We start from the raw sequence: 25,961 nt of genomic DNA on the forward strand, positions 1-25,961 counted from the left end.
TACCACTTGAGCCACATCCCCAGCCCCAGTTTTCTAAAAAGTTCAATGGTGGCTTGTACGCTTGTAATCCCAGCAGCTTGGAAAGTTGAGGCAGGAGGATCAGAAGTTCAAAGTCAGCCTCAGCAACTCAGCAAGACCCTAAGCAACTCAGCAAGACCCTGTCTCAAAATAAAAAATAAAAAAAAACTAGGGATGTGGTTCAGCATTTAAGCGTCCCTGGCCTCAATCCTTGGGACCAAAAAAAAAAAAAAAAAAAAGGTTCCATCTTGTGTTTGTCCTAAGGGTTATCCCCAACTTAAGAAAAACTATAAGGTACTGCACCACTTTCTGTTGGCTCCTGTATCTACATAATTATCTCATTTAACTCTCTCAACCTTCTTTGGAGTTATCATGGTTCCACTTTACTGATGAAGGATCTAAGGCTTGAAGGGTTAAGAGGCTTTTCCAAGGTCATACATGTTTTGTCTGACTCTGATCATGTGCTTCTTTGGTTTACAGTTATTTGTCCCTCCATGAGTAGAGCTGGTAGGGCTTCAGAGACTCTAAGGTCCCAGGCACCTCTTTCTCAAATGGGAAGACAGACCCAGAAAGAGGCTAGAATAGCCTGAGGTTATACAGAGAAGAAGATACAAAATCAGGACTCAGAGCAAAACCTGACAAGGGGCACCCTCTGGAAGCCTAAGCATGCCCTCTTTCTCAATTAGGGTCTTATTACAAACATCTGTGGTAAATCTTTGCTCACAGGTCTCTGATGGATGGAGCCCTCAGGAATCAGAAATTGGAGTCCACACTCTGATCTTTGGGTGGGTCACTACCCTCTTGGAGCCTCTTTTTTTTTTTTTTTTTTTAAATTTTTGCACCAAGGATTGAACTCAAGGGCTTCTGACTACTGAGGTACACCCCTAGCCCTTTTTATATTTTATTTTGAGACAGGGTCTCACTAAGTTACCTAGGGCCTGGCTAAGTTGCTGAAGTTGGCTTTTAACTCTTGATCCTCCTGCCTCAGCCTCTGGACTCGCTAAGGTTACAGTCCGGCGCCACCACGCCCATCGTTCAATTTCTTAATATACGAAATGGAAAAAAGAGACAAGGGTTTACATGGTAGTTAACTTTGTAAACCTACAGTCTACTAAGAGGTGATAGAACAGGGCTCATTCTGGGCTCTTGGTGCAGACTAGGGTGGGATCCAGGCTTTGTCTCTAAAGAGCCTGCATCTTGGGTAAATTTCTGCCTCAGTTTCCTCACAAGGAAAATGAAAGTCTTAAAAATAAGACTTAATACCTAGGATTGTTGTACGGGTTCGAGCACTTGGAAGCGTCTGGCATACTGTGATCCATTTGCAGTTAGCTTTTAGGGCAGGTTTAGTCCTCGGTGTGCAACATCGGTAACTTCAGACGACCCCGTCTCCTCCAAGCCCCGCCCCCGTCCTTACTCGGTCCCGCCTTCACCTCGCTGGGTCCCACCCCAAGCCGGCCCGGTTCCCTCCCGCCACCGGGGGGCGGCGGCGCTAAGGGCCGCTTTCTGGCAGAAGCAGGCGACGCTCTAGGTGACGACCGCACTCCTCTGTGGCCAGTGGCGGCGGCGCTCTAGTCGGCGGGTGTGCGGGGCGGGTTGTCAGTGGTGCGGCCGGGAGGCAACGATGGCGGCCGTACGCGGCCTGCGAGTGTCTGTGAAGGCGGAGGCCCCGGTGGGGCCGGCCTTGGGGCTCCCGTCGCCTGAGGCGGGGTCCGGTTTGGAACGCGGCGAGCCGGAGCCCATGGAGGTGGAGGAGGGCGAGCTGGAGATCGTGCCGGTGCGGCGCTCCCTGAAGGAACTGATCCCGGTACGGGCGGGGGGTGGGGGGCGAGGAGGAGGTCGCGGAGCTAGTGCCCCGCGCCGGAGGGGGCCGGAAGGGGAGGCGGCCAGCGCGCCGGCCGGGGGAAGTCAGGGGAGGAGGAGAGAGGCGCGAGCGCCGGCGGGCGGGGGGCCAGGCGTGAGGAGAGACCCCGAGCAAGAGAAAGGACGCCGGGGCGCCCGGAAATGGGTGTTGAGAGGACTGGAGGAGGTGGGGGAGAGCCGAGAGAGAGTTGAGGACGCACCTTTTGCTGCCCCTCGGAGCCAGACTGTGCGGGGGAGTGAGTGAGGAGAGACTGGGGTCCACATTAAAGGGGAGTCCCGGGCGGGAACCCAATCGGAGCGACCCAGAGGGAACTGTGAGGTGGCGCCGGCATCCAGGTCTCCCTGTGGGTCCCGCTCTGGTAGAATTGGTGTCTGTTAAACATGGCACTCGCTCTTTCTCTTGCGAGGACTATGCTTGTCAGCAGCAAACAGTATGTTGCTGTTGTGACTTGAGGGTCGTCTTGCCCCCGCGCACCTCCACTGCCTTGTAGCACCTCCACCGTCGCCCCAGCATCTCACTTGCAATGAAATCAAATGATCAGGGACCAGCATTTGTCCTTGGTCTCTTTTACCACAGCGGGGATGGTGAATGGTGTTTTGCTTGTGGTTTTGTAGTCATATGTCTGGTTCTTAGATCTGGTCTCAAGTCTAGATGACTTAGTTGCACACATAATATGAACTATTTGAAAAAACAAAACAAAAACCCTGCATGTCAGCAAGTCTTGCTTTTAAACTGAAGTTATGTGAGTTATGGAAAAAGGCTAAGGTAGGATAGCTAGTGATGGAAACAATAACAACCATGGTAACAACATGACATTTTGACAGTTACTATTCTATGTCATTTAAAAATAATTGCAGTTGTTGGATAGGTAGTATCATCCCTTCATTCATTTTATGCAGCCCCCACCATGTGCCAGGCATAGTCCTATGTGCTAGATCAAAATCAGATTTCCTCCTAGAGTTTGTGTCCTAGTAGGGACACAAGCAAATAAATGATTTCCACTAGTGTTAATGCTTTGAGGAAAAAAGTATGCTAATGAAATAGTACAGGGGCCAGGGGGGTGTGCAGAACATAAAGCAGAATGTGATAAGATGGTCAGGGAAGTCCACTGAGACAGTGACAGTTAAGCTGAACCCTACATGACAAAAAGGGGCCAATCATGTGCACAGTGGAAGTGAACATTCCTAACAGGGGCAACAGCAAACACAAAGGGTCTGAGATAGGAACAAGATTACTTTCTTGGGGAAATGTTAAGTTCTGTAGCACAAACGGGAGAACAGAAAAAGAGGTTAGGAGATAGGCAAATATCAGGGAAAAGGCCTAGAGAAGTCAAAGTTGTACGATATAATGTAATTAGTGAAAGTCACCCTTGAGACTTACCCCATCCTTTCATTGCACTGTGTGTTTTCCCAGGAGTTTTAAATGAAGGTTGGGCTTTCTACATTTTGGTGGAGGTTTGTGCTCCACCTGGTGGCCTAGTGTGGGAAATCTGTCCTGTCTGGGGTGAGGAGATTAGTGACTCTGCCTCATCTTTAACACTTTTCACAAAAGCCTTTAGATTTTCATTTACATATGTACTTTCAATTGATAAAGGTACTTGAGATTTTGAACAGGCTCTGATCTAGAAAATGCTTCTTAGTAAGAGTGGTTGATTACTACTGTGGAGTCAGGGGATTGTCTTCTTAATAAGGGGTTGTCAAGGTTTAGGGAAAGGTTGCTGAAAAGAATGACTTTTCAAAAAGAAGCAGTTGTTAGGCTGCCTTTTATCATGGATTTTTCCTCCATTGCTATCAGAATTTCTCACCCTTCCTCTTTGTGTTAGGACACAAGCAGAAGATATGAAAATAAGGCTGGCAGCTTCATCACCGGAATTGATGTTACCTCCAAGGTGAGACAGACCATGATTTATTTATTCAGTTTGACAAGTGAGTAAATTTAATGAACTTGGTCCCTAGGACTTTTGTAGAACAGTAAATATTCTTATCCCCTTTTTTTCATTTGTTGCTGGATTAAATTTTTAAATTTCTTGTTATGCAATGGTGTCTTCATGAATCCTGAAACATTCAGGCAGCATTTGTGTATTCTTGCATCCACAAAAAGATGAAATCACTATATCTAGATTTCTGTGCTTAATCATTTCCAAGAAAGAGTGCTGAACTGGGATTTATTTACTTATTTATATTTTTTGTGAGGGTGGACACACACTATTTTTGATGCTATGTCCATTCTGATAAAATGTGTTTTGTTTCCTGAGGGCTCCACCCATCAGAGACCTGTGAGCACCTAGCACATAATAGGCCCTTAGTAAGTGTTTTTATTCCTCCCTGGTTGCAAACTTAGAAAAATAGTTTCCTAATTGTATACCTGTCTAAACTTTGAAGATTAAATCAACTATAAATTATTCTCAGTACTGGAGAATAGATTTACCACAGATGTTTGTATGCTTAGGCTTCCAGAGGGTGCCCCTTGTCAGGTTTTGCTCTGAGTCCTGATTTTGTATCTTCTTCCCTGTATAACCTCAGGCTATTCTAGCCTCTTTCTGTCTCAGATTACTTAAAGACCAAAAGAAAGAACTAATCATTTTCTGGACAGACAAGAAAATAGAAGGAAGTGAAGGGCTTGGATTAAAACTAAGTGGTAGAGCGGGGCACGGTGGTATACACCTGTAATCCCAGCAGCTCAGGAGGCTGAGGCAGGAGGATCTTGAGTTCAAAGCCAGCTTCTGCAAAAGTGAAGCACTAAGTAACTCACTGAGACCCTGTCTCTAAATAAAATACAAAAAAAAAAAAAAGACTGGTAATGTGGTTCAGTGATTGAATACCGCTGAGTTCAATCCCCAGAACTAAAAAAAAACCCCAAAAAACCCAAAACAAAAATAATTAAGTGGTAGAGTGCATGCCTAATACAAGGCTCTAGGTTCAATTTCTAGCACCCCCCCACCCCAAATAATAATACATAAAGTGAAAGTGTTTTCTTACTATGCTTGAGAAAGAAGCAGACTGTTCTTAATTCTACATCATTTGCCATTATATGAAACAGGTATATGGGGAAAGAGTAGAAGTCCCAGAGTTAGTATCTAAATTGTTACTAAAGGGAAGTAGATTATTGTTTTTAATAGGAAGACTTCAGTGAAAAGAATTAGCATAACTATTGGGAAATAACAGAAGTGTTGCTGCTTTACCAATTCTCATAAGCTTTCTGTAGTCAGACCTTCAATTAGTGTGACAAAGTCAATATACAATTAATGAAGGGTTCCCAAGAGCCAGCCACAGTTGGACCTGGATTATTTTAGCTCTTTTAAGACACTTACAAAGCTGATTATTTTTTCAGTAAAGGATCAGTGCTTATTGTCACTTAAAAATGAAAACAAGCAATTCTATGGACTTAAGGTTGGAATAGAGGAGTTTCTTTGCTTCAGTGTTATTTTTAAACAGGAAACTAGCTTTAGGGAGTGGACTTTTCAGGCAGACATAATGTGAAAGAGGGTGATAGGTGTGATTACTGTACCCACATAAAATGTGAAGTGGTGGCAGGGAGTGCTCTTAAAAATAGCATTGGATTTAGAAGATCTGTCCCCTTAGCTAGGAAAAGTACATCCAGCAATTTTTTTTTGTTTTTTTTACTCATTTATGCCTCAGTTTCTGCAGCTGGAAAATTGAAACGTTCAGATTGTTTAATTGTAATTTGTTGGAGTGATTGCCAATAATAGATGAAACTTCATAAACATATAGTCATTGAATTCCTGCTATGTCCCAGGCATAGTAATCAACTGTGTTAGGATGGAGGTGATTATAAATTATAACAGTATTACTTTATACCCTCTAAATTCGAATATCTGATTTTTGCAAAACTCATTCAATGTGCAGTGTTGCTTATTTCTTCTGATTTATTTTAGAGTTGTCATTGATGCATCATGTATTTGTGATTTAACTTTCTGTTTCTATGCTTTACCTCTTTGATTTTTTTTTTTCTGGACTTTCTAGGAAGCCATTGAAAAGAAAGAACAGCGAGCTAAGCGCTTTCACTTCCGATCAGAAGTAAATCTTGCCCAAAGAAATGTAGCCTTGGACCGAGACATGATGAAAAAAGGTACAGGGTGTTTTGGGGGCAATTTTTCACATTCTTCTAGAGAGTGGCTTTTCCCTGACATTGCCTCATGCTTTTGGCTTTGTCTTGTATGTCCTTTTCTCCCCCCAGTACTCCCAACAGAAGGAACTTGTGAAGTCTCCCATCCTAAGGTTACCTGTTAAAAATTGAGATGCTGTCAACTATGTCTCAGATGTTAGAGGTGGAAAAAGATTATCTTCCTTAAAGCGGCCCAGAGAAAGAATAGTTAAGTGCAGAGATGAGATGAGAACCTATGTTTCTATGGACCATTGCTCATTTTCTGCTTTTATCATAGAGGTTGCTTTTAAATGTAGTGGAAAAGTATCACAATGGGATCTTTTTCTGGAATTGGAGCAATGTAGGGACTGGTGGGAGAAAGCTGTTAATTCTTTCATTGATAATAAATATGTAGAAAATACAAACCACACATTAATATCCTGTTGTCAGAGCAAAACTAATCCTGCCCCCTGGATTTTAAACCTGCTCCTATAGTTGAACTCGTTATTTCATTTTATTTTTGTGTTTTATTGGGGTATTTTGCTCCCCAGAACTCACGTTGACTTGTCATGTATGGTAATCTGCCCAGTCTTACCAAAGTAATTTATAAATAAAAGGGAAAATTATTCCTTTTAAGTGAGTCTACATCCTTATTTATTATTCTACTCTAATATAAAATCGTGAATGCAAAAGGTCTCCCTCTGTTGAGTTGCAAATTTGTGTTTACAAAGGGCTCAGAAGGCAGCCCACTGGATGCCTATTGAAGGTCTGTGCTGTGCTGTGTAAGTTTCTTCAGCCTTATGTTATTAATAAAAGCAAAAGCCCAGTAAATGAATGAATGAAAGAATAAATACTATTCTTTTTTGGGAGCTTAGTTTTCTTACCATATTTATTATTTACATATTTATTTTTTATTTGTTTCTCACAGCAACCCTATGAGGAATATCTTATTTTATATTTTGTTGCTGGGGATTGAACCCAGGAACACTTTACCATACTGAGATATATCCCCAACCCTTTTGATTTTTTATTTTGAGATAGGATCTTGCTAAGTTGCTTAGGGCCACTAAGTTGCAGATTGGCCTTGAACTTGCATTCTTTCTGCCTCAGCCTCCTGAGTTGCTAGGATTACAGGCGTGTGCCACCGTACTAGATATATATCTTTTTCACTGTTTTATAATGGAGGAAAGAAGCTCTAGAAGTTTAATAAATTGCCCAGGATTATGCAGTTAATAAAAGTAGAGTCAGGAACTGGGAATATAGCTCAGTTGGTAGAGTGCTTGCCTCGCATGCACAAAGCCCTGGGTTCAATCCCCAGCATCACACAAACAAAAAAAGTAGAGTCAGGATTCCAAACCAGGTTTATCTGACTCTAAAGCCTTGCTCTTAATTCCTTTACTCTGTTGCTGACATTATATGATATGATACCATAGTCCCAGACTGTGTCCCTCCTTAGTCAGTCCTAGTGGTCAGAGAAGCTAAATTCTGGGAGCAGCTTTACTCTTTTTCCCACATCATGAGTTCATATTAGGGATATGACCTTGCTTTCCTTGCAGGCTGCTATTCCAGGATCTGTTTGAGTGGATTTCTGTTTTAGGAAAAGTCCTATGAAGTTCCAGGACAGCTATGTAGTTTGGCATTCCTGTACCTGCACAATCCTGGTTGAGCAGACTTTTTTTTTTTGAACCAGGGATTGAACTCAGGAGTATTCAACCACTGAGCCACATCCCCAGCCCTATTTTGTATTTTATTTAGAGACAGGGTCTCACTGAGTTGCTTAGCATCTTGCTTTTGCTGATGCTGGCTTTGAACTTGCGATCCTCCTGCCTCAGCCTCCGCAACCGCTGGGATTACAGGCATGCACTATTACAGGCATGCACTACGGCCTGGCAAGACTTTTGAGTCCTTTCTTATCACGCAGCCGATAGCATCACTACACCTGTTGGTGTCTAGCTCCAGTCTCTGATATTATCCATGTCTTTTAGTCTGTTCATTTGCCCTTCCTTTCCCCATGCCTCATCTGATTCAGGTGTTACTTCTTCCACAAAACATCCCTGATCACATGGAGTTTTTTTCCCTGCTTCTGATGGAGCTCTTTAGGATGGCAAACCCTCCTGGAATCTGGTCTTGGTTCCTTTGTGATAGGCAAGTTATTGAACCTTTTTAGTGTCAGTTTCCTTGTCTGTAAAATGGGAGTAGGATACCTATCTTAATAGGATCTCTTTTGCATAATTTTAACTTAAAAGTATTTTTTTTGTTTGTTTGGTTTTGGAAACGCAGTCTTGATCTCATGATTCTGAAGATACTTATAAAAAAGGCAACAGGCCTGTCTGGGATATCATCTGGGGAAGGTTCTTCATTTTGGGACACAATGCTAAAAATGTGTCTTAGGCCGAATGACCTAAGATAGTGTTCCTGAATTCTGAGGAATCTTGCTGCCAGTGCCAAATTGATTTAAGTTAGAATTGTGAGTGAGTGGAGTTAGATAAGTCTTGAAGATAGGTATTTCCCTGAATAGTTTCAATGTGCAGCCAGGATTGATAATCTTTGGTTTTGTGGTTTTGAGTAGAGGCTTTCAGCCCAACTGCCTGAATTCAGATCCTAACCTGTCACTTTTTAGTTCTGGCTTTGGAGAAGTTATTTATCCTTTAGGAACCTCAGTTTCCTCATTTGAAAAGGCAGACACTAGGAGTTTAAACAGAGTTGTTAGGAGGCTCTAATAAAATGTTATAGTTTTTAGAGAGTACCTGGCAAATAGTAGGTATTCAGTAAATGTTAGTTATCATCATTATCTGGCTTTCTCTCTCTTCTAAGCAGTCATTTAAGTAACCCAGCCTCTTGGGAGAGTGGGGAAGTTGGATTAAGTATCCTGATTCCTCTGTAGCCATATTAGGCATCAAAATTATTTCTTATTAGTGTTAACAAAAATAATAAAAGATACTGTTTGTTACTGTGTTCCATTTACTCTAATATGTGGATAACTTACTCTTAGGAGTCTTGTGAGGGGAAGGTATTTATCATTTCCATTTTACTTATGAGAAAACTAAGGTGCTATGAGGTTGAGAAGCTTGCCCAAAGTCCCACAACTAGGTAAGTAGCAAGGCTGGGACTGAAAGCTGATCTAATAGAAGCATGTAATCCTAATCACTCTGCCAGCTTCAGGGATGCAGTTGGGACTATTCTGCCTCAAAAATGACTTGTTAGTGGGATGTGGTGACACATGCCTATAATCCCAGTGACTTAGAAAGCTGAAGCAGGAGGATCACAAGTTTGAGGCTGGTCTTAGTAACTTAGTGAGGTCCTAAGCAACTTAGCAAGACCCTGTCTCTAAATAGAAACTAAAAGGGGCTGAGGATATGGGGATATGGTTTAGTGGTTAAGTGCCCCTGGGTTCAATCCTCAGTACTCCCCCCACTTTCCGCCCCCTGCAAAAAAAAAAAAGTGACTTGCTACTTTTGAATGGCTCGGTGTTGAACAGCTTTGGTCTCCCTATCTCCAAGATCAAAGTTCTCATGGTTGGAAGATTGGAAGGACCTTAGAGGTCATCTAGATCAACCTCTTGCTGGCCAGTGCAGGCTTTTTGGCAAAGTTCCTAATGGTCCTTTGGCCTCTGCCTGAATATCAAGTAATGAGGCAGACAGCTCTCTCTTTGAACACTTCCTCATGTTGAGCATTACTTTCTAGGAAATTTTGTCTTGAGGGTTGCTGTGTGACTCTTAGAACAACACTGTTAAGTCCTTTCTTCCTTCACATAATAACCCTTCAGGTGATGGAAAGCTTACTGCCTCTTCCCTGGACTTCCTTTATGTGGCATGGCTTTCTGGTCTTCCTTTCCTACTTTTTTCAGCTTCTAAATGTCTTCCTTAACATCTTGTCGGATAGATGAGATACAGATTGCAGGTGTGGTTGGGTACATGGAGGGTGGCAGAATTATTGCTACCTTTCATCTCCGTCCAGCTAATTCATAGTATTGTACTTGTCTTGTGATCCAAGCACTCAGGTCTTCACTTAGAAATTTTCCAAGCAAAATAATCTTTCTCATATTGTGCATGAGACACTTTAAAAATTATTTTTTAATTTATTCCTGTTAAATTACATCTTGTTGATTTCAAACTTCCATTTTTAGGCTATTAATTTTCATTTTAACTCTAATTTCACCTTTTTAGCTACTCCTGTGTGTCTTCTTCACCGTAATATGTTTGGCTTCTGCTTCTCATCTAGTTATCAGAGAATGTTGAGTAGTATATTCCTGTATCATGCCATGAATCATAAATGGGCTAATTATAAGTCTTTATTTGTTATCGTCAGGCCCACATTTCATTTTATTGTCAGGAAGAACTGGATTATATGCCTTAATGAACTCAAGATGGAACACGGTCTTTTATATTCTTTGAATTTCTTGACCTAGTAAACCTGTTTAAAAAAAAGAAATGAGGTTAGTGTGACTTTCTTCTTTCATGTCATTTCCTTTGAGAAAGACTTAGTTTCTTAAAGAATCATAGATTTATCTAATAAGTGACTTTCTTTTAAATTTCAGAGACTGATAAGCTTTCCAATCTGTAGTTTTAGGAATTTTTCTTTCCTCTTAGGAGGAATTGGTATAGGATTAGTCCTTCTAAAGGTTTTCAGGTACTTCTGTCCAAAATCACAACTCCATGCTTTTTTTTTTTTGTTGTTTTGTTTGTTTGTTTTAATGTATATTTTTCTAGGTGTAGATGGACACAACACATTGCCTTTATTTTTATGTGGTGCTGAGGATCGAACCCAGGTCCCACCCATGCTAGACAAGTGCTCTACCGCTGAGCCACAATTCTAGCTCCACAACTTCATGTTTAAGTCAGTACATTGGGATAAAATTCTGGATTGGGGGGTTTAAATCTATTAAAATTAATTCTTATGCTATTGTTTTCTGTCTTAGGTTTTGATGCTTATTTAAATGATAGCTGTTCTGCTATTGTTTAGTAGAATAGTAGAATAAGTCAACAGTTCTGCCTTTTTTCTTGCATCATCTTCCCATAGCAGCCTTTCTCTAAACACTTAAAAAAAATAAAGAAAGTCATCAGCACTTTTTTAAAAATATTTTTTTAGATGTTGATGGACCTTTATTTTATTCATTTATTTATATGTGGTGCTGAGAATCAAACCCAGTGTTTCACACATGCGAGGCAAGTGCTTTACCACTGAGCCACAACCCCAGCCCAGTCACCAGCACTTTTGATGAACCTGTTCATTTTGAACTACAACCTTTTCTTCATTAGGTATTTTATAAGCAATTCATACTCACCAAAGAAAATTTAGAAAGAATAGGAAGGAAAGTGGTCACAGTTGTACTCTCATTCATTGCCAGCATTTTGTGTATTTACTTTTAAATCTTATTTTGGGCATGGACTTTTTTTTCCTTTTTTGTCATACTGCTTTTTTCATTTTCACTTGACGGTTTATCATCAGTGTTTTCTGTATTGCTGTATAGTGTGACGTCAGTCTCTCAGATTGTATTCTTGTTCTCTTTGTCGTCATAATTTACCCTTTATCCATTTCCCATATGTGTTCTTTTCACCTAAGTTTTGCTGCTTTCTCTTTCCTTGGGGGCCTTCTTTCATGTTGAATTGTTGGATTTAATGTCTTTTGACTTCTTGGATAATTCTGATTTGAGGCCTTAGAATTGATAACTTATTCTCCAAAGACTTTGAGTTTTATATACTATTACCCCATTATTTGTTGGGGTAATAGAATATAAAAATATTTATATTAGTATATAAAGAAACTTTCCCTGTTAGAACATTTAAGGTAATACCCTTAACACCTGGTTTGTACTTGACACATAGTAAATGTTCAGATCTCATCCCTTCGTGCATCTGTTCATTGCCCCCTCAATACTTAGCCCTTTCTGATTGGTTGGGCAATAAGCCTAGCAGCCTGTTTTGTTGCTTTGATTTATTTTGCTTGGTGACACTGTTAGCAGGGTAAAGGCCTTCTTTTTTGGCAGTCTTCCATAGAATCTTGATTTTTTAACAAAGTTCCCATTTATAGTGGATCTTGCCACTGCCAATTTGGTTCTCTTTTAAGAATATATTTTTTTCCCACGAGCTAATTTTGAGACCTGTCTCTGCATTGATAATGCTTTTGCTCGCCCCTTATTCCTTACCCACTTCTTTGGAACATAATTGTCCATGGGTCAATTCTTGATATGTATACCATTCTGTCTGAATAAAAATAAACGTATGTGTCCAGAGGTTTTGTTCTTTTTTAAAATATTAAAAACATTTATTTATTCTGTACGTGACAGAGGTTTTGTTCTTTACATTCTTTTGTACTTAAATATTTTGTCATTTTTTTGTTTTTTTTTTTTCCCTCTTCTGGATGTATCATTTAAAGTGAAGTCCTTTTTATAAGTTCACCAAGTCTCCTACCTGAAATTTTTTTCCCCCTAATTTTCAGTCTGTTTCCTTTCCTATCACTGGGCACCCTCCTGTTTTTCCTTACCATCTGTGGAACCATCTCTTGACTTCTCAAAGGCTTTTTTTCTTCCAGAATCATAGTTTTCTGCTCAAGGAACCGAGGAGTCTACCTGGGCAAAATCAGCCCTTGTTTCCTATGTGCATTTGGGCTTCTATTCATTCTTGCACTGCTGGACTCCAATGAGGACATGCTGGAGTTCATAAATCTTTAGGGCGTCTATGTCTTCATGTATCTGGACTGTCAAGAAAGTACTCTCTTGAGCTGGGCATGGTGTTGCACACCAGTAATCCCAGCAATTTAGGAGGCTGAAAACAAGAGAATTGTGAGTTTGAGGCCAACCTCAGCACCTCAGCAAGACCATCTCAAAATAAAATAAAAAATAAAAAGGCCTGGGCCCTGGGCTCAATCCTTAGTACCAAAAAAAAAAAAAAAATCCAAAAACCCCTCACCTGATTTAGTCATACCTACATGGGTACTCATTAAACCTGTATTTCTCTCTCTTTCATTTAGTACCAGGGATTGAACCCAAGGATGCTTAACCACTGAGCCACATCCCCAGCTCTTTTTATTTTTTATTTTGAGACAGAGTCTCACTAGATTACTTAGAGCCTCACTAGTTTGCTGAGCCTGGCTTCAAACCTGTGATCCTCCTGCTTCAGCCTCCCGAGCTGATGAGATTACAGGTGTGCACCACCATGCCTGGCTAAACACATTTCTTATTCTTCAGAATAAAATGACAAAACAAACATTATTTTTTTTTTGTATTTATAAGTATTCATAAGTATTTTAACTTTAAGTAAAAGAAATATATTACATATAAAAAGTATTTGGTAATAGCCATTCCATTTTTTTTCTTTTTTTTTTTTTTCCTTCTGTAATAGCCATTCTTTTTTAAATTTTTATTTTTTAGTTTTCAGTGTACACAACATCTTTATTTTATTTTTATGTGGTGCTGAGGATCGAACTCAGCACCCCACGTATGCCAGGCGAGCGCACTACCGCTTGAGCCATATCCCTAGCCCTGTAATAGGCATTCTTATAGAGTGAGGTGATATCTCATTGTGGTTTTTTTTTTAATATTTATTTTTTAGTTATATATAGGTGGACACAATATCTTTATTTTATTTTTTATGTGGTGCTGAGGATCGAACCCAGTGCCTCATGCATGGTAGGCAAGCGCTCTACCTCTGAGCCACAACCCCAGCCCCTCATTGTGGTTTTGATTTGCATTTTTCTGATAATTAGTGATTTTGAACATTTTTTTCATACGTGCTGGCCATTTGTATGTCTTTTGAAAAATGTCTATTTAGATCTGTTGTGCACTTTGTAATTTTTTTTTTTTGGCCATTGAGTTTTTGTAGTTCCTTTTATATTCTGTTTTTCTCTCTTTTTTTTTGTTGGGCGTGGGGGTGGTACCAGGGATTGAACTTGGGGGCACTTGATCACTGAGCCACATCCCCAGCCCTATTTTGTATTTTATTTAGAGACAGGGTCTCACTGAGTTGCTTAGCACCTCACTTTTTGCTGAGGCTGGCTTTGAACTCTCAATCCTCCTGCCTCAGCCCCCCAAGCTGCTGGGATTACAGGTGTGCACCATTGTACCTCGCCTGGCCTTCCTTGTATATTCTGGATAACAACCTTTTGTCAGTTATATAGTTTGCCAATATTTTTTCCCATTCTATAGATTGTCTCTTTACTCTGCAGATTGTTCCTTTGCTGTGCAGAAGTTTTTTAGTTTGATGTAATCCCATTTATATATTTTAGCTTTTATATCCCCTGTTTTGGGAGTCTTGTCCAGAAAATCTTTACCTGTTCTAGCATCCTGAAGTGCTTCCCTGTGTTTTCTTTTAGTAGTTTCATGTCTTTCATTTTATTTTTAATTTTTTTAATAATTTTTTTAAGAGAGAGAGGGAGAGAGAGGGAGAGAGAGAGAGAGAATTTTTTTTAATATTTATTTTTTAGTTCTCGGCGGACACAACATCTTTGTTATGTGGTGCTGAGGATCGAACCCGGGCCGCACGCATGCCAAGCGAGTGCACTACCGCTTGAGCCACATGTCTTTCATTTTAAATCTTCAATCTATTTTGAGTTGATAACAAGTGCTGATGAGAATGTGGAGAAGAAGGAACCTCTGCATAGTATTGGTGGGAATGTGAATTAGTTCAGCCATTATGTTAGAGTCATCCCCACTCCCCCTATGGTGCTGGAGATTGAACTCAGGCCTCACACATGCTAGGTAAGTATTCTATCTGTGAGTTATAAACCAAGCCCTAATACAGCCATTAGGGAAAACAACCAAAGGTTCCTCAAAAAATTAAAAATAGAATTACCATAGAATTACCATATGATCCAGCAGTCTCACTACTGGGTGTGTGTGTGTGTGTGTGTGTGTGTGTATATATATATATATATATATATATATATACAGTCAAAGGAAATGAAGTTGGTATGTCAACGAGACATCTGCACTCCCATGTTTTTTGCAGTACTATGTGTAGTTGCCAAGATATGGAATCAAACTAAGTGTCCATCATCTGATGAATCGATAAAGAAAGTGTGGTACATATATACACTGGAATTTTTTTTTTTTTTGTAGTTGTAGATAAACAGAATACCTTTATTTTATTTGTTTATTTTGATGTGTTTCTAAGTATCCAACCTAGTACCTCCCACGTGCTAGGCAAGTGCTATGCCACTGGCTACGACACCCCAGTCCCTAAACTGAAATATTATTCAGCTATTAAAAAAAGAATGAAATCCTATCATTTGTGACAACATGTATGGATCATTATGTTAAGCCTGGCATAGAAAGACAAGGACAGCATTATCTTAACTCAGAGACTCTGAAAAAGTTGAACTCACAGTTATCAGAGACTGGGAAGAGAGTAAGGGATAGAGAGGGATGGGAAAAGTCTGGTCAGAGGAGACTAAGTTGCAGTTAGGAGTAAGAAGCTATGACTTTATGTGTCTCTTTGTGGTGCTGGTGATTGAACCCAGGGCCTCTTATATGCTAGGAATGTGCTCTATCTTCAGTGGGCTACATCCTCAGCCTTAGAGTGAATATATATAACAGTTATGTACTGTATCTTTCAAAAATCTATAAGAAAAGATTTTTGAATGTTTTCACCGTAAAGAAATCATACATATTTGAGGAGAGATATGTTGAACCTGATTTAAATGTAAATATATATAATTTTTTTTAAACATCACATAGCAACCATTAATATGTGCAGTGGAGGAAGGGAGAGAGGGATGTGGAAAGATTACAGGGGCCCCCATTTTACAAGAAATGTTTTACTTGTCTGATCTTTTAAGAAATTAAGCTTAAAATTATGAAGTAGACATATAGGTATTTTAAATTTTTATGATATGTTTATATATATTTTGAAATTAAATAGATTAAATGATATAATGTTCTTAGAAGTATTTTGTGTAAACATAACAGAATTCTGATGAGGCTAACTTTCCTTTTTGACCACAGCTATTAATCTTTCTCCCTCCTCAGAGGTATCAACTATTATCAGTATAGTGAGACTCATACCAGGCTTTTTTCTAGGTATTTGTGTATACAAATATATTTATCTCGAGAGTGGATGGTTGTTTAATTTTCTACAACTTTTTTTTTTCTTTTTTCTTTGCTGGAGATTGAACCTAGGGCCTTATGCAAGCTAAACAAGTAGGCAAGTGCTCTACTACTGAGCTATATTCCCAGCTTTTTTTTTTTTTTCCCCCTCTTTTGAGAAAATTTGAGTTGCCCAGTCTCTCTTTAAACTTATAATCATCCTGTCCCAACCTCCCAAGTAGTTGAGATTACAGGTGTCTACCACCATACCCAGCTCTCATTGTTTTTTTACTGTATTATATTCTATAATATGGATAAACTGTGCTTTATTTAATATAGATAAACCACAATTTGTTACTCTTGCAGCTACTTAATTGTTAGAAATAGTGCTGCCCTAAACATCTTTGTGTGAGCTATTATGTGAGTCTGTGTGTTAAGGTAGATAGGACTAGAATTTCTAGGGGTGTGTGCTAAATTACATCCTTGTTTGTCCTTCAGAGTGGCTGTGCCAGTTCCACACTCCCACTGGCAAGGGGAGTAACTCCTCACCCACTGCCAACACTTCATACCAAAATGCATAAAATCTGTTCAGTGAAAATTGGTATCTTCTTTTTAATGTGAACTTTCCTGGTTAACAGAAAGGTTAGCCCATTTCTTCACATGTTTATTGGCCTTTTGTAGTTTCTTTTGTATAAATTGCCTGTTTATGTCCTTTGCCCATTTTTATTTTGGAGTGTCATTTTCTTAATGACTTGAGGATTTCTTTTTTCTAGTTTCATGCCATAAAATTTTTTTTTTCTTTTCTTTCTTTCTTTTTTTTTTTTTTTTGTATTGGGGATTTAACCGCAGGAGCTCTTTGCCACTGAACCATGTCTCCAGCCTTTTTATGTTTTATTTTGAGACAGGGTCTTGCAGAGTTGCTTAGGGCCTCGCTAAGTTACTGAGGCTGACTTTGAACTTGCAATCAATCCTCCTGCCTCAGCCTCCCTAGTCACCTGTTACAGGCATGCGCCCCTGCACCTGATTTCACTCTATAATTATTTTAGTTTTGTGCTTTTATATATTCAGCAGCAATTTCTTATCCTTCATGATTATCTCCACTATTGTACATCTCTCTTTGAAATGTACTTAAAACTTTTAGAATCAGATTGTCAAGTGTAGAACAATCCTTTTGAATTTAGTATTGCTTTCCTGCAGGTTAATGTGGGGATAGGTATCATGTGCTTTACTAACATCATATTCTGAGCCTAATATCCCTTTTCTGAATTAAATCATTTGTTTAATGCTGGTGTTCATTGATTAAAAATTAAAACATTTTAGTTTACCATCTTGTGTTCTTTTGAACATCTTTCTTTCAGCATATTTCTTTTCTAAAATTTTATAAATAGTACTAGTGGAATGTGTGATTGCAGGTGGGAAAATTCTGTCATCTTTTCTGTGTCTTATTTTTATAGCAATTCCCAAAGTGAGACTAGAGACAATCTACATTTGTGGAGTAGATGAGATGAGTACCCAGGATATCTTTTCCTATTTTAAAGAATATCCTCCAGCACACATTGAATGGTTGGATGATACCTCCTGTAAGTACACCCAAGTTTTCTGTTGAATATGCTTTTAAAAATGAATTATTAAGAATTCTTGCTGTCTAAAATGGTAAATGATTATGGCCCAAACTCCTTGTTTATGCCTAACCTCTGTCCTTAGTCTAGAAGAAAAAATATTGCCCATCGATGAGAACCAGTCTGTTAACTCATACTTCATGGGTATTCCAAGTCAACTCATAGAAATTCAGGCTGTAGCAAATTGATTACTGGCATCTGAGTCTTGTATACTTGATTAAGGCCTCTTTTTCTCCCATGGTCTCCCAACAAAGGGGTGGATCCAGCTGCATAGTTTCAGGGCTATGTTTTTAAGGCTTTAAACTTTGGCATTGCTACTTGCCATAGTTATTCAAAGGGTTGAATCTGCTCCAGTGTTTCTGATCTAGAACTAGACGAGAATGTTCTGACAGATGTCTCACCTCTACTTGCCTTGTACTGTGTTTTCTGGAATATCACCTGCCCTAACCTGTGAGTTGGCTTGGGAGTCAAATGTAATTTTTAACTTGCCTTCCATGCCAAGTCTTACTTGACCTCTGGTAACTACTTTACTGGCTTCTTGTCTTGACTTACTTCTAGTCTGGCTTTACTTGCTGCCAGCTGGCTGACCTACTAGGCAGTGCCCTAGATGGCATCTAGTTTCTCAGCTAAAGGTGTTGATTCAGTGTTTTCATTGAAAGAAACATGACTGAGTCAAGGGTTTTCTCCTTTTCTCTTTTTACTTAACTTAACAGTATCCAAATTCAAGGTCAGTAAACCTTTTTCTAGAAAGGACTAGATTATAAATAGTTTAGGTTTTATAGCCATATGGTCCCTGTAACATATGTTCAACGGCTGTGGTAGCATGAAAGCAGTTGTAAACAGTATAAAAACTCATAGCCTGGCTGTTTTTCAATAGAACTTTTTTTTACAAAAATGGGCAGTGGGTATGTATTTATTGTACATTAATTATTCTTTAATAAAGATGGTTCAAATATAAAAAGTACATATGATGGGGCTGGGGTTGTAGCTCAGTGATGTAGCGCTTGCCTAGCATGTGTGAGGCACTGGGTTCAATCCTCAGCACCACATAATAATAAATTTTAAAAAAGGTATTGTGTCCGTCTACAACTATAAAAAAAAGGTGACAGATGATGAGCTGGGTTTAGCCCATGGGTTATTGTTTGCTAAACTCTGATTTAAGTTATTAAATCTATAGCTAAGGATATTAGAATTAAAGGGATCCTTGGAATTATTCAGTTCAGCTTCCTCATATTGTGCATCAGAAACTGAAAAATAGATAAAGGAAATTGTTTGCTCAAGGCTTTGTAGCCTGACATAAGTGAAAATCTTTAGGCCTTAATTTCCCAAACCAAGATATAGGGATAACATAATTTTGAGAAGTGCTATTTGAAACAGTTAAAGAGGTCTTTATTCTATAAGACTTTTTAAATCCTTTTTCTTGGTTGGTTTTCTTTCTTAAAAGGGTAAATTAAGTTAGTTGCTGCAAAGCCAAGTGGCTGTCATATCTGCATTGTACACATCCCATGGATACCTTACTTACCCACACTTTATTATGGGGGAACATCATTTAGCATGTCTAGATAATAAAGAATAGCAGGGGGCAATAGTATAATGGATAATCCAAATTTATTTGACAGTTATCATCATCATCATCATCAAGAACTGCTAACAGGACTGGGGATATAGCTCAGTTGGTAGAGTGCTTGCCTTATATGCACAAGGCCCTCTGGTCGATCCCTGGAACCACCAAAAAAAGAAAAAAAAAATTGCTAACATTTAGCTGGATCAGTGCCTATAGTCTCTACTATGAACTGATAGAGAAGGATTGTTTGAGCCCAGGAATTTGAGGGTAGCCTGGGCAACAGTGAGATTTCATTTCAAAAAAAGAAACTGACTGACACTTGGCATATTCTGTTTTTAAAATACAGAATTCTTCTTCATGGAATATTTAATAATTATTTTGTGGAACCCAGTTTGGGAATATAGCTTTAGGCTAAATCCATCAAAGAGATTTTTTCACTACTTTTATACTTCTTTTCATTAGCTGATATGTATATTTACTGATGACTGTCTATAACTAGATTAAGCTGTAACAATGAATATGATGCAGAATCTGATCTCAAGTAACTTAATCATTTGGATGCATTGTAACATTTTATTTTAGGTAATGTGGTTTGGCTGGATGAAATGACAGCTACACGAGCCCTTATCAATATGAGCTCTCTGCCAGCCCAGGATAAAATCAGAAGCAGGGATGCCAGTGAAGACAAGTCATCTGAGAAAAGTAAAAAAGGTAACAACACAAAGGAAGGAACTTTGGCATGAAAGTCCTGTTCTTTACATAGTCCAGTCCTTGGGAAGTGAAATATCATATGGTATATCATCAACCCATGTTTTTGAGATAAACTATGTTGTTTGGAATCAGCAGTAAACATGAGTAGAAAATACTAGACTTTAAAAGTTCTATGAAATGGAGTTATGTTAAGGTTCATCTTGTCCTTTACATTCCATTTTAGACAAGCATGAAGACAGTTCAGATGATGATGAGGCTGAAGAAGGAGAAGTTGAAGATGAGAACTCAAGTGATGTAGAGGTTAGTAATAGGGCAAAGATACCTGTAAGATTTTATTGTAAAAACATTACTTATTGGGGCTGGGGCTCAGCGGTAGTGCATTTGCCTGGCATGTGTGAGGCACTGGGTTCGATTCTCACCACCATATATAAATAAAATAAAGATCTATTCACAATTTTAAAAATTAAAAAAAAATTACTTATTGTAGTTTTAAATTTAATTCTTAAAAACTTTGTTGTGTTCTTCATTTAGCTTTTACCATGAAACCTTCTGAGGGTGCACCAGACTCTCTTGGCCTTTAACTTATGTGGTTGTAACAGTTTATCTTGAGATCTTAGAATAGTGTTCATATTTCTGCCTGAAAGAAAATGGTTTTAGCGGGCATGGTGGTGCACACCTGTAATCCTAGCTACTTGGAAGGTCGGGGTAGGAAGATCCCAAGTTTGAGGTCAGCCTGGTCAACTTGGCAAGACATGGTCTCAAAGTAAAATTTAGAAAGAGCTGGGGATATAGCTGGTAGAGTGTCCCTAAGTTCAATTCCCCATACTGGAAAAAATATAGTTTTACTGATAAATATTTTGAAGTATTATTTAATAAACAAAATTAAGGAAAAGCAAAGTAGGGTTGGGGCTGTAGCTCTATGGTAGAGTACTTGCTTAGTATGTGTGAAGCTGTGAGTTCCATCCTCAGCACCACAAAAAAGAAAAAGCAAGAAATGGTATATTCCCTAATGGATTTTATACTATTAGAAATATGAGTGTATTTATTATAAATATTTAAATTTTAAATGTCTATGTGTACCAAATTCTTGGTAATAGAGATACATCATCAAATAAAACAAAGTTCTTACCCTCTTGGAACTTACATGTTAGTGGGGAAGAATGACAATACAGATACACACATACATGAAGGTAATAAGTATTATGAAGAAAGATAATGATTAAAGGAATAGAGAGTGATGGAGACTATTGTTTTAAACAGAATGGTCAGAGATGACCTCTGACTTTAAAATTCTGCAGAAGAGCTAGGCTGCAAGGTTGACAGGTATTAAAGGTAGAAGGCTTTTTTTACTGGTTAATTGTCAACTGAATAAATATAAAAAAGATTTATTTTTACATTGAAAATGGTCTTTTTTTTCTTAAGTTGGACACATTGTCTCAGGTAGAAGAAGAGTCTCTGTTAAGAAATGATCTTCGTCCAGCTAACAAACTTGCTAAAGGAAATAGGTTATTCATGAGATTTGCTACAAAAGGTAAAATAAATTTTTTTGGCATTTTTACCTTCAATCAAAAATGATTTATTGTTGAGTGACATCTCTCTCTTTTGAAAAGAAGTTAGATCAAGTCATTTCAAGGTTCCCTGTACACTGTGGTATTCTGTGTTTATGAAAAATGGTTTGTAAGCTGAAAGGAATTTCTGACTTTCAAAGTGAAAATCAACTGTTTGTATATGTTGGTGAATTCTGGCCACGGTAAGTTATTTTCTGTTAAAGTGGTTTGCCCCGTGTGCTTTTCAGCCAGTTATCTGAACTATGAAAACTTTAAAAAAATTATCCTGTTAGCTTATTATAGCAATAACATCCTGGTGACATCACTAATATGCCTTTCAGCTCTGATTCTTTTCTAATAAGACTTTTTGCACACTGATTTTAGGTGGGAATTAGAAAATATGTATGTATATGTACATATTTATATATACACATATATGTTCTTTTAATCATTTGAAAGCAAGTTGGCATTAACATTTCTTTACCTCTAAATACTTCAATATGTATTTCTGAAGAATAAGGACATTGTCTTAACCTACAAGCACAGTTATCAAAAATCAGAAGATTTAACTTAATACCATACTTAATACCTAATCCATAGTCCATGTTTAGATTTCATCAGGTCTTCCAAAAATAGATCCTTCATGGATTTCCTAACCCCACAGATCTAGGATCCACTCCAAGATGGAGTATTTAGGTATGTCATTTGTCTTTTTAGTCTCCCTTAATCTGGAACTACTCCTTCACTTTGTTTTCCTTGACTGAGAAATTTTTAGAGTATATAGGCTCATTATTTTATAGACTGTCCCCCAGTTTGGATATGTTTAATATTTTCTTCCGATTAAATTCATATCATTTTGAGGCAAGAATACTACAGAAGTGATTATATGTCATTTTTAGTGGGTTGTATAGGAGGAGGTACATGAAAGCTATTCTTCCCATTCTCAAAGATATTAACATTATTTACTTAGTTAAGGTAATGATTTCCTGTTTTTCCAACTGTAAAGTTAACTGTTTTTCTGTTTGTAATTAAAACAGTTGTGGAGAGATACTTTGAGATTATATCGCTTGTTGCTTATTGCACTTACATGCAGTAGCTTTAGCATCCATTAATGGTTATTTCTTTATTAGTTGGCAGTCTACTCTAGGGAAGAACTTTCTTTTTTACCTGTTTATGTATTTGTTTATTTACTCATATCAGTTTAGGCTCGGATTTTTATTTAATAAGCCATAATCCATAGCTGTCATCATTTTGTTTCACAAATTGTCTTGGATTTGGTCCAGTAAAGCTCCTTCAAGCTGTATTTTGATATTCCCACAGTTCTTTGAGCACTTGCTTACTTGCAATACAACAAAACAGCTTATTTTTCAAGACTTAATTTGTACTTCACCTTCCCAGACCTGAAATCAGCCATTTCTTCAGGGAGATGGTTCGCATGGTCTTTTGGGGAATAATATAGGGGAGGTACACATACTGATAGATGATGTCCTGTTTTCCTGTAGCACTGGGTACATTTACAGTGTTGTTTGTCCTTTGCAATCAGAGAGTGCCCAAGCAGCTGTTGAAGGCCTTTATATTACTGCTTTGACCAACCACTTTCCTTTCCTGTTAACTAGCATTTTAATGTGACAAATGTGATCTTTTCCACATTTACTCATTTGAATGTTTTTTTGAATATATTTGAAATGTTTGGTACTCAATTTTGTTTTCTTGAAGTCAGTTTGAGGAATATAAAAATAAGCTAGAAAAAAAGATTTATTCAATATGTGAAATTATGGGCTGGGGTTGTGGATCAGAGGTAGAGCGCTTGCCTAGCATGAGTGAGGCACTGGGTTAGATCTAAAGATATTGTGTCTGCCTATAACTAAAACATAAATATTTAAAAAATATGTGAAATTATGTTGTTTTATTCTTTAACCCTTGTTCTGTGTTGTTGAAGTGTTTGTCATTCAGAAATGAGTATCATCCCTCTAAGGGCCACAAAAGTGTTATCTCTTCTAAAAGAAACCTCTCATGCCTCTTAGAACCTTGTATCTTTTATCTTGTTTATTTTTTTAGTATTTCTTCTGCCAAGTTAGTCAGCTCCTAAACAGCAGCTTAACCTCAGCCATCTGTGTATTTTACTCCACCTCCTCTACACTTGCATTGCCTTAGTGAACACTCAGAGAGCAAATGTTTATAGTTTATAGGGGCTCTGTCCTTTTTTTTTTTTTTTTTGGGGAGATTGCACTGATCAGATCCAAGCTACGGGAAAACATATACTTTTAAAAACCATTCAACGTTGCCTTCATGACCAGGAATTCCTAGCTAACTGTTTTAATTAATTTTTAGATGACAAAAAGGAACTTGGAGCAGCCAGAAGAAGTCAGTATTACATGAAATATGGGAATCCAAATTACGGAGGCATGAAAGGAATTCTTAGCAATTCTTGGTGAGTCCAAAACCTTTAAAATACAGTAGTTTATATAATAATTAAGCTTTTCTTAATCGTTCAGTTGGTATTCTGTCATGAAATGTAAAAACCCTTTGTGGACTGAAAAAGGAAGACGAGAAAAAAGAATTCAAGCTTCTTAACTGTGGTAAATGATATGAGAATGCTGTGCTGTTTCATTTAAAATATCTGTTTCAGGGCTGGGGATATGGCTCAAGCGGTAGCGCGCTTGCCTGGCATGCGTGTGGCCCGGGTTCGATCCTCAGCACCACATACAAACAAAGTTGTTGTCTGCCGAAAACTAAAATAATAAATAAATAAATATTAAAAATAAATAAATAAAATATCTATTTCAGCACCTACTATTGTATCATTGTGTAGTTGGAATGAATTAGTAGATTTCAGAATCCTTCCTATTGATTTCTGATTATGTGCTTATTTTGGCAATGTTCCAGGAAGCGAAGATATCATTCCCGTCGCATTCAGCGGGATGTGATCAAGAAGAGAGCCCTGATTGGGGATGATGTTGGCTTGACGTCATATAAACACCGACATTCCGGTAGTTGCCTGCTCAGCTCTTGGGTAGACACATGTTTGGCTCTCGAAATCATATTTTTATTCTTAATACAGTCTTTTAAGGTTCCACACTTTATCATCCTCTCTTCCTTGCCCTCACCCTCTGCCAACATATAGGAAAGTAAGTCATGTCACAATTAATTTTAAATTGCCCGTGCAAAGAGGTCAAATGATTTTATAAAACTGTTCTAACAAAAAAGGCCAAATGTAACATAGGAAAAGCTAAATAAAACTTTTCTTAGAAACCTAATTTTTTTACTATTAATATCAACAACTGCATGAAAAATAATTTTTTAAATTATCTGATCAAATGGGCTGATTTTATTGTTCCTTTTCTGATAATGTAAATAGGCTGTTATGTTGAGTGCTTTATGCTTATTGATTTGTGCCCATGAGTACCATAGAAAAATGGGATATCATGACTTGGGTCTTTCTCTTTCTTTTTTCTTCATGCTTATTTAGTAAATTAATCATTTTCTTAATGTTTTATGAAGATTTGTTTTTATTTGAACTTAATGTGTGGAATCTTCTACATGTTTATAGAACTAGTCAAGTCATCATACAAACAGAAAAACATGTACACTTATCACTGGAATGGGATAGGAAGAGGTGAAATCTATATATTTTTACTTAATGAGTTTGAAGTCTGAGTATTAATAATGCGTATGTTTTTCTATTATACTTTTCCAATTTCAGTTAAGATATCCACTCTTTATGCTAAAGAAATTAAAAAGTAAATTGCCCCTAATTCTAGTCCCTAATATAACAACTGATTTCATTTTATATTTTTCCCATGGTTATTTTCATAATAAATATTTATAATTCTATAAATATATATTTTATATTCACTTATTATAAGCATTTTTCCATAAACTTTAAAATTAATAATTGACTTTCAGTAATTGGTGTGGTTGTGTGCTATGAAGTCACTGCAAACATTAAAATAGTAAATACTAACAATACGAAGCCTTAGGTCACGCTATTTTCATCAGCTGTTTAAAGATACATTAGTTTACATATATTGTTGATTAATGAACAGTGAATTCACAGCCAACAACAGTACTTTAACTTAGGCCTGAATTAGGCTTATCTAACACATGTATTTACTCTTTAAGTCATATCACAGCCTTCATGCACTTAATAACAACACTAAGAATGCTGTGCTGTTTCATTTTCACCAACAAAAAGCATAAGTAGCAGAAAAATAAGACAGTCAGTAGACTAGAAAAAGGATGTTTCTTACAGTATGAGAGATGAAACAAAAAAGTAGAGTGTTGCTTTGTTTGACCTCTGCTGGAAACTAACTCATCCAGTGACTCAAATTTCTTGGTTGCTCTGCACGTGTCTGCAAATGACCTTGAAAGTACCCCAAATATTGACTTAGGGTTACAAGTAATTTTGACAGATTTGCAAATACAGAACTTGTAAATAATGAGAATTGACTGTAATTTAAATAATTTTATATATAATATTCCATTAACCTGCTAGATCATACTTTATCCAACCATT

The 25,961-nt window shown here is 37.8% G+C and overlaps 1 protein-coding gene across 2 annotated transcripts in view; it reads left to right on the forward strand.

Annotated features, from left to right (window-relative positions):
* The first annotated feature begins 1,632 nt into the window (after positions 1 to 1,632).
* The window catches only part of Ncbp3 (nuclear cap binding subunit 3), a 35,855-nt gene continuing 11,526 nt past the window's right edge, over positions 1,633 to 25,961 (forward strand). The window contains exons 1-9 of one of the 2 annotated variants that reach the window (XM_077110511.1): positions 1,633 to 1,822; positions 3,702 to 3,767; positions 5,863 to 5,968; positions 17,459 to 17,584; positions 19,770 to 19,898; positions 20,122 to 20,198; positions 21,321 to 21,429; positions 23,777 to 23,876; positions 24,332 to 24,435. In XM_077110511.1, the coding sequence (XP_076966626.1) occupies positions 1,640 to 1,822; positions 3,702 to 3,767; positions 5,863 to 5,968; positions 17,459 to 17,584; positions 19,770 to 19,898; positions 20,122 to 20,198; positions 21,321 to 21,429; positions 23,777 to 23,876; positions 24,332 to 24,435 (1,000 nt within the window). In that variant the 5' untranslated portion in view covers positions 1,633 to 1,639. Of the gene's footprint in view, positions 1,823 to 3,701; positions 3,768 to 5,862; positions 5,969 to 14,593; positions 14,679 to 17,458; positions 17,585 to 19,769; positions 19,899 to 20,121; positions 20,199 to 21,320; positions 21,430 to 23,776; positions 23,877 to 24,331; positions 24,436 to 25,961 lie in introns of those variants that run through there. The other variant, XM_077110512.1, reaches the window with a different exon arrangement.

This window comes from Callospermophilus lateralis, chromosome 11 (genome assembly GCF_048772815.1).
Source record: "Callospermophilus lateralis isolate mCalLat2 chromosome 11, mCalLat2.hap1, whole genome shotgun sequence".
Lineage (NCBI taxonomy): Eukaryota > Metazoa > Chordata > Mammalia > Rodentia > Sciuridae > Callospermophilus > Callospermophilus lateralis.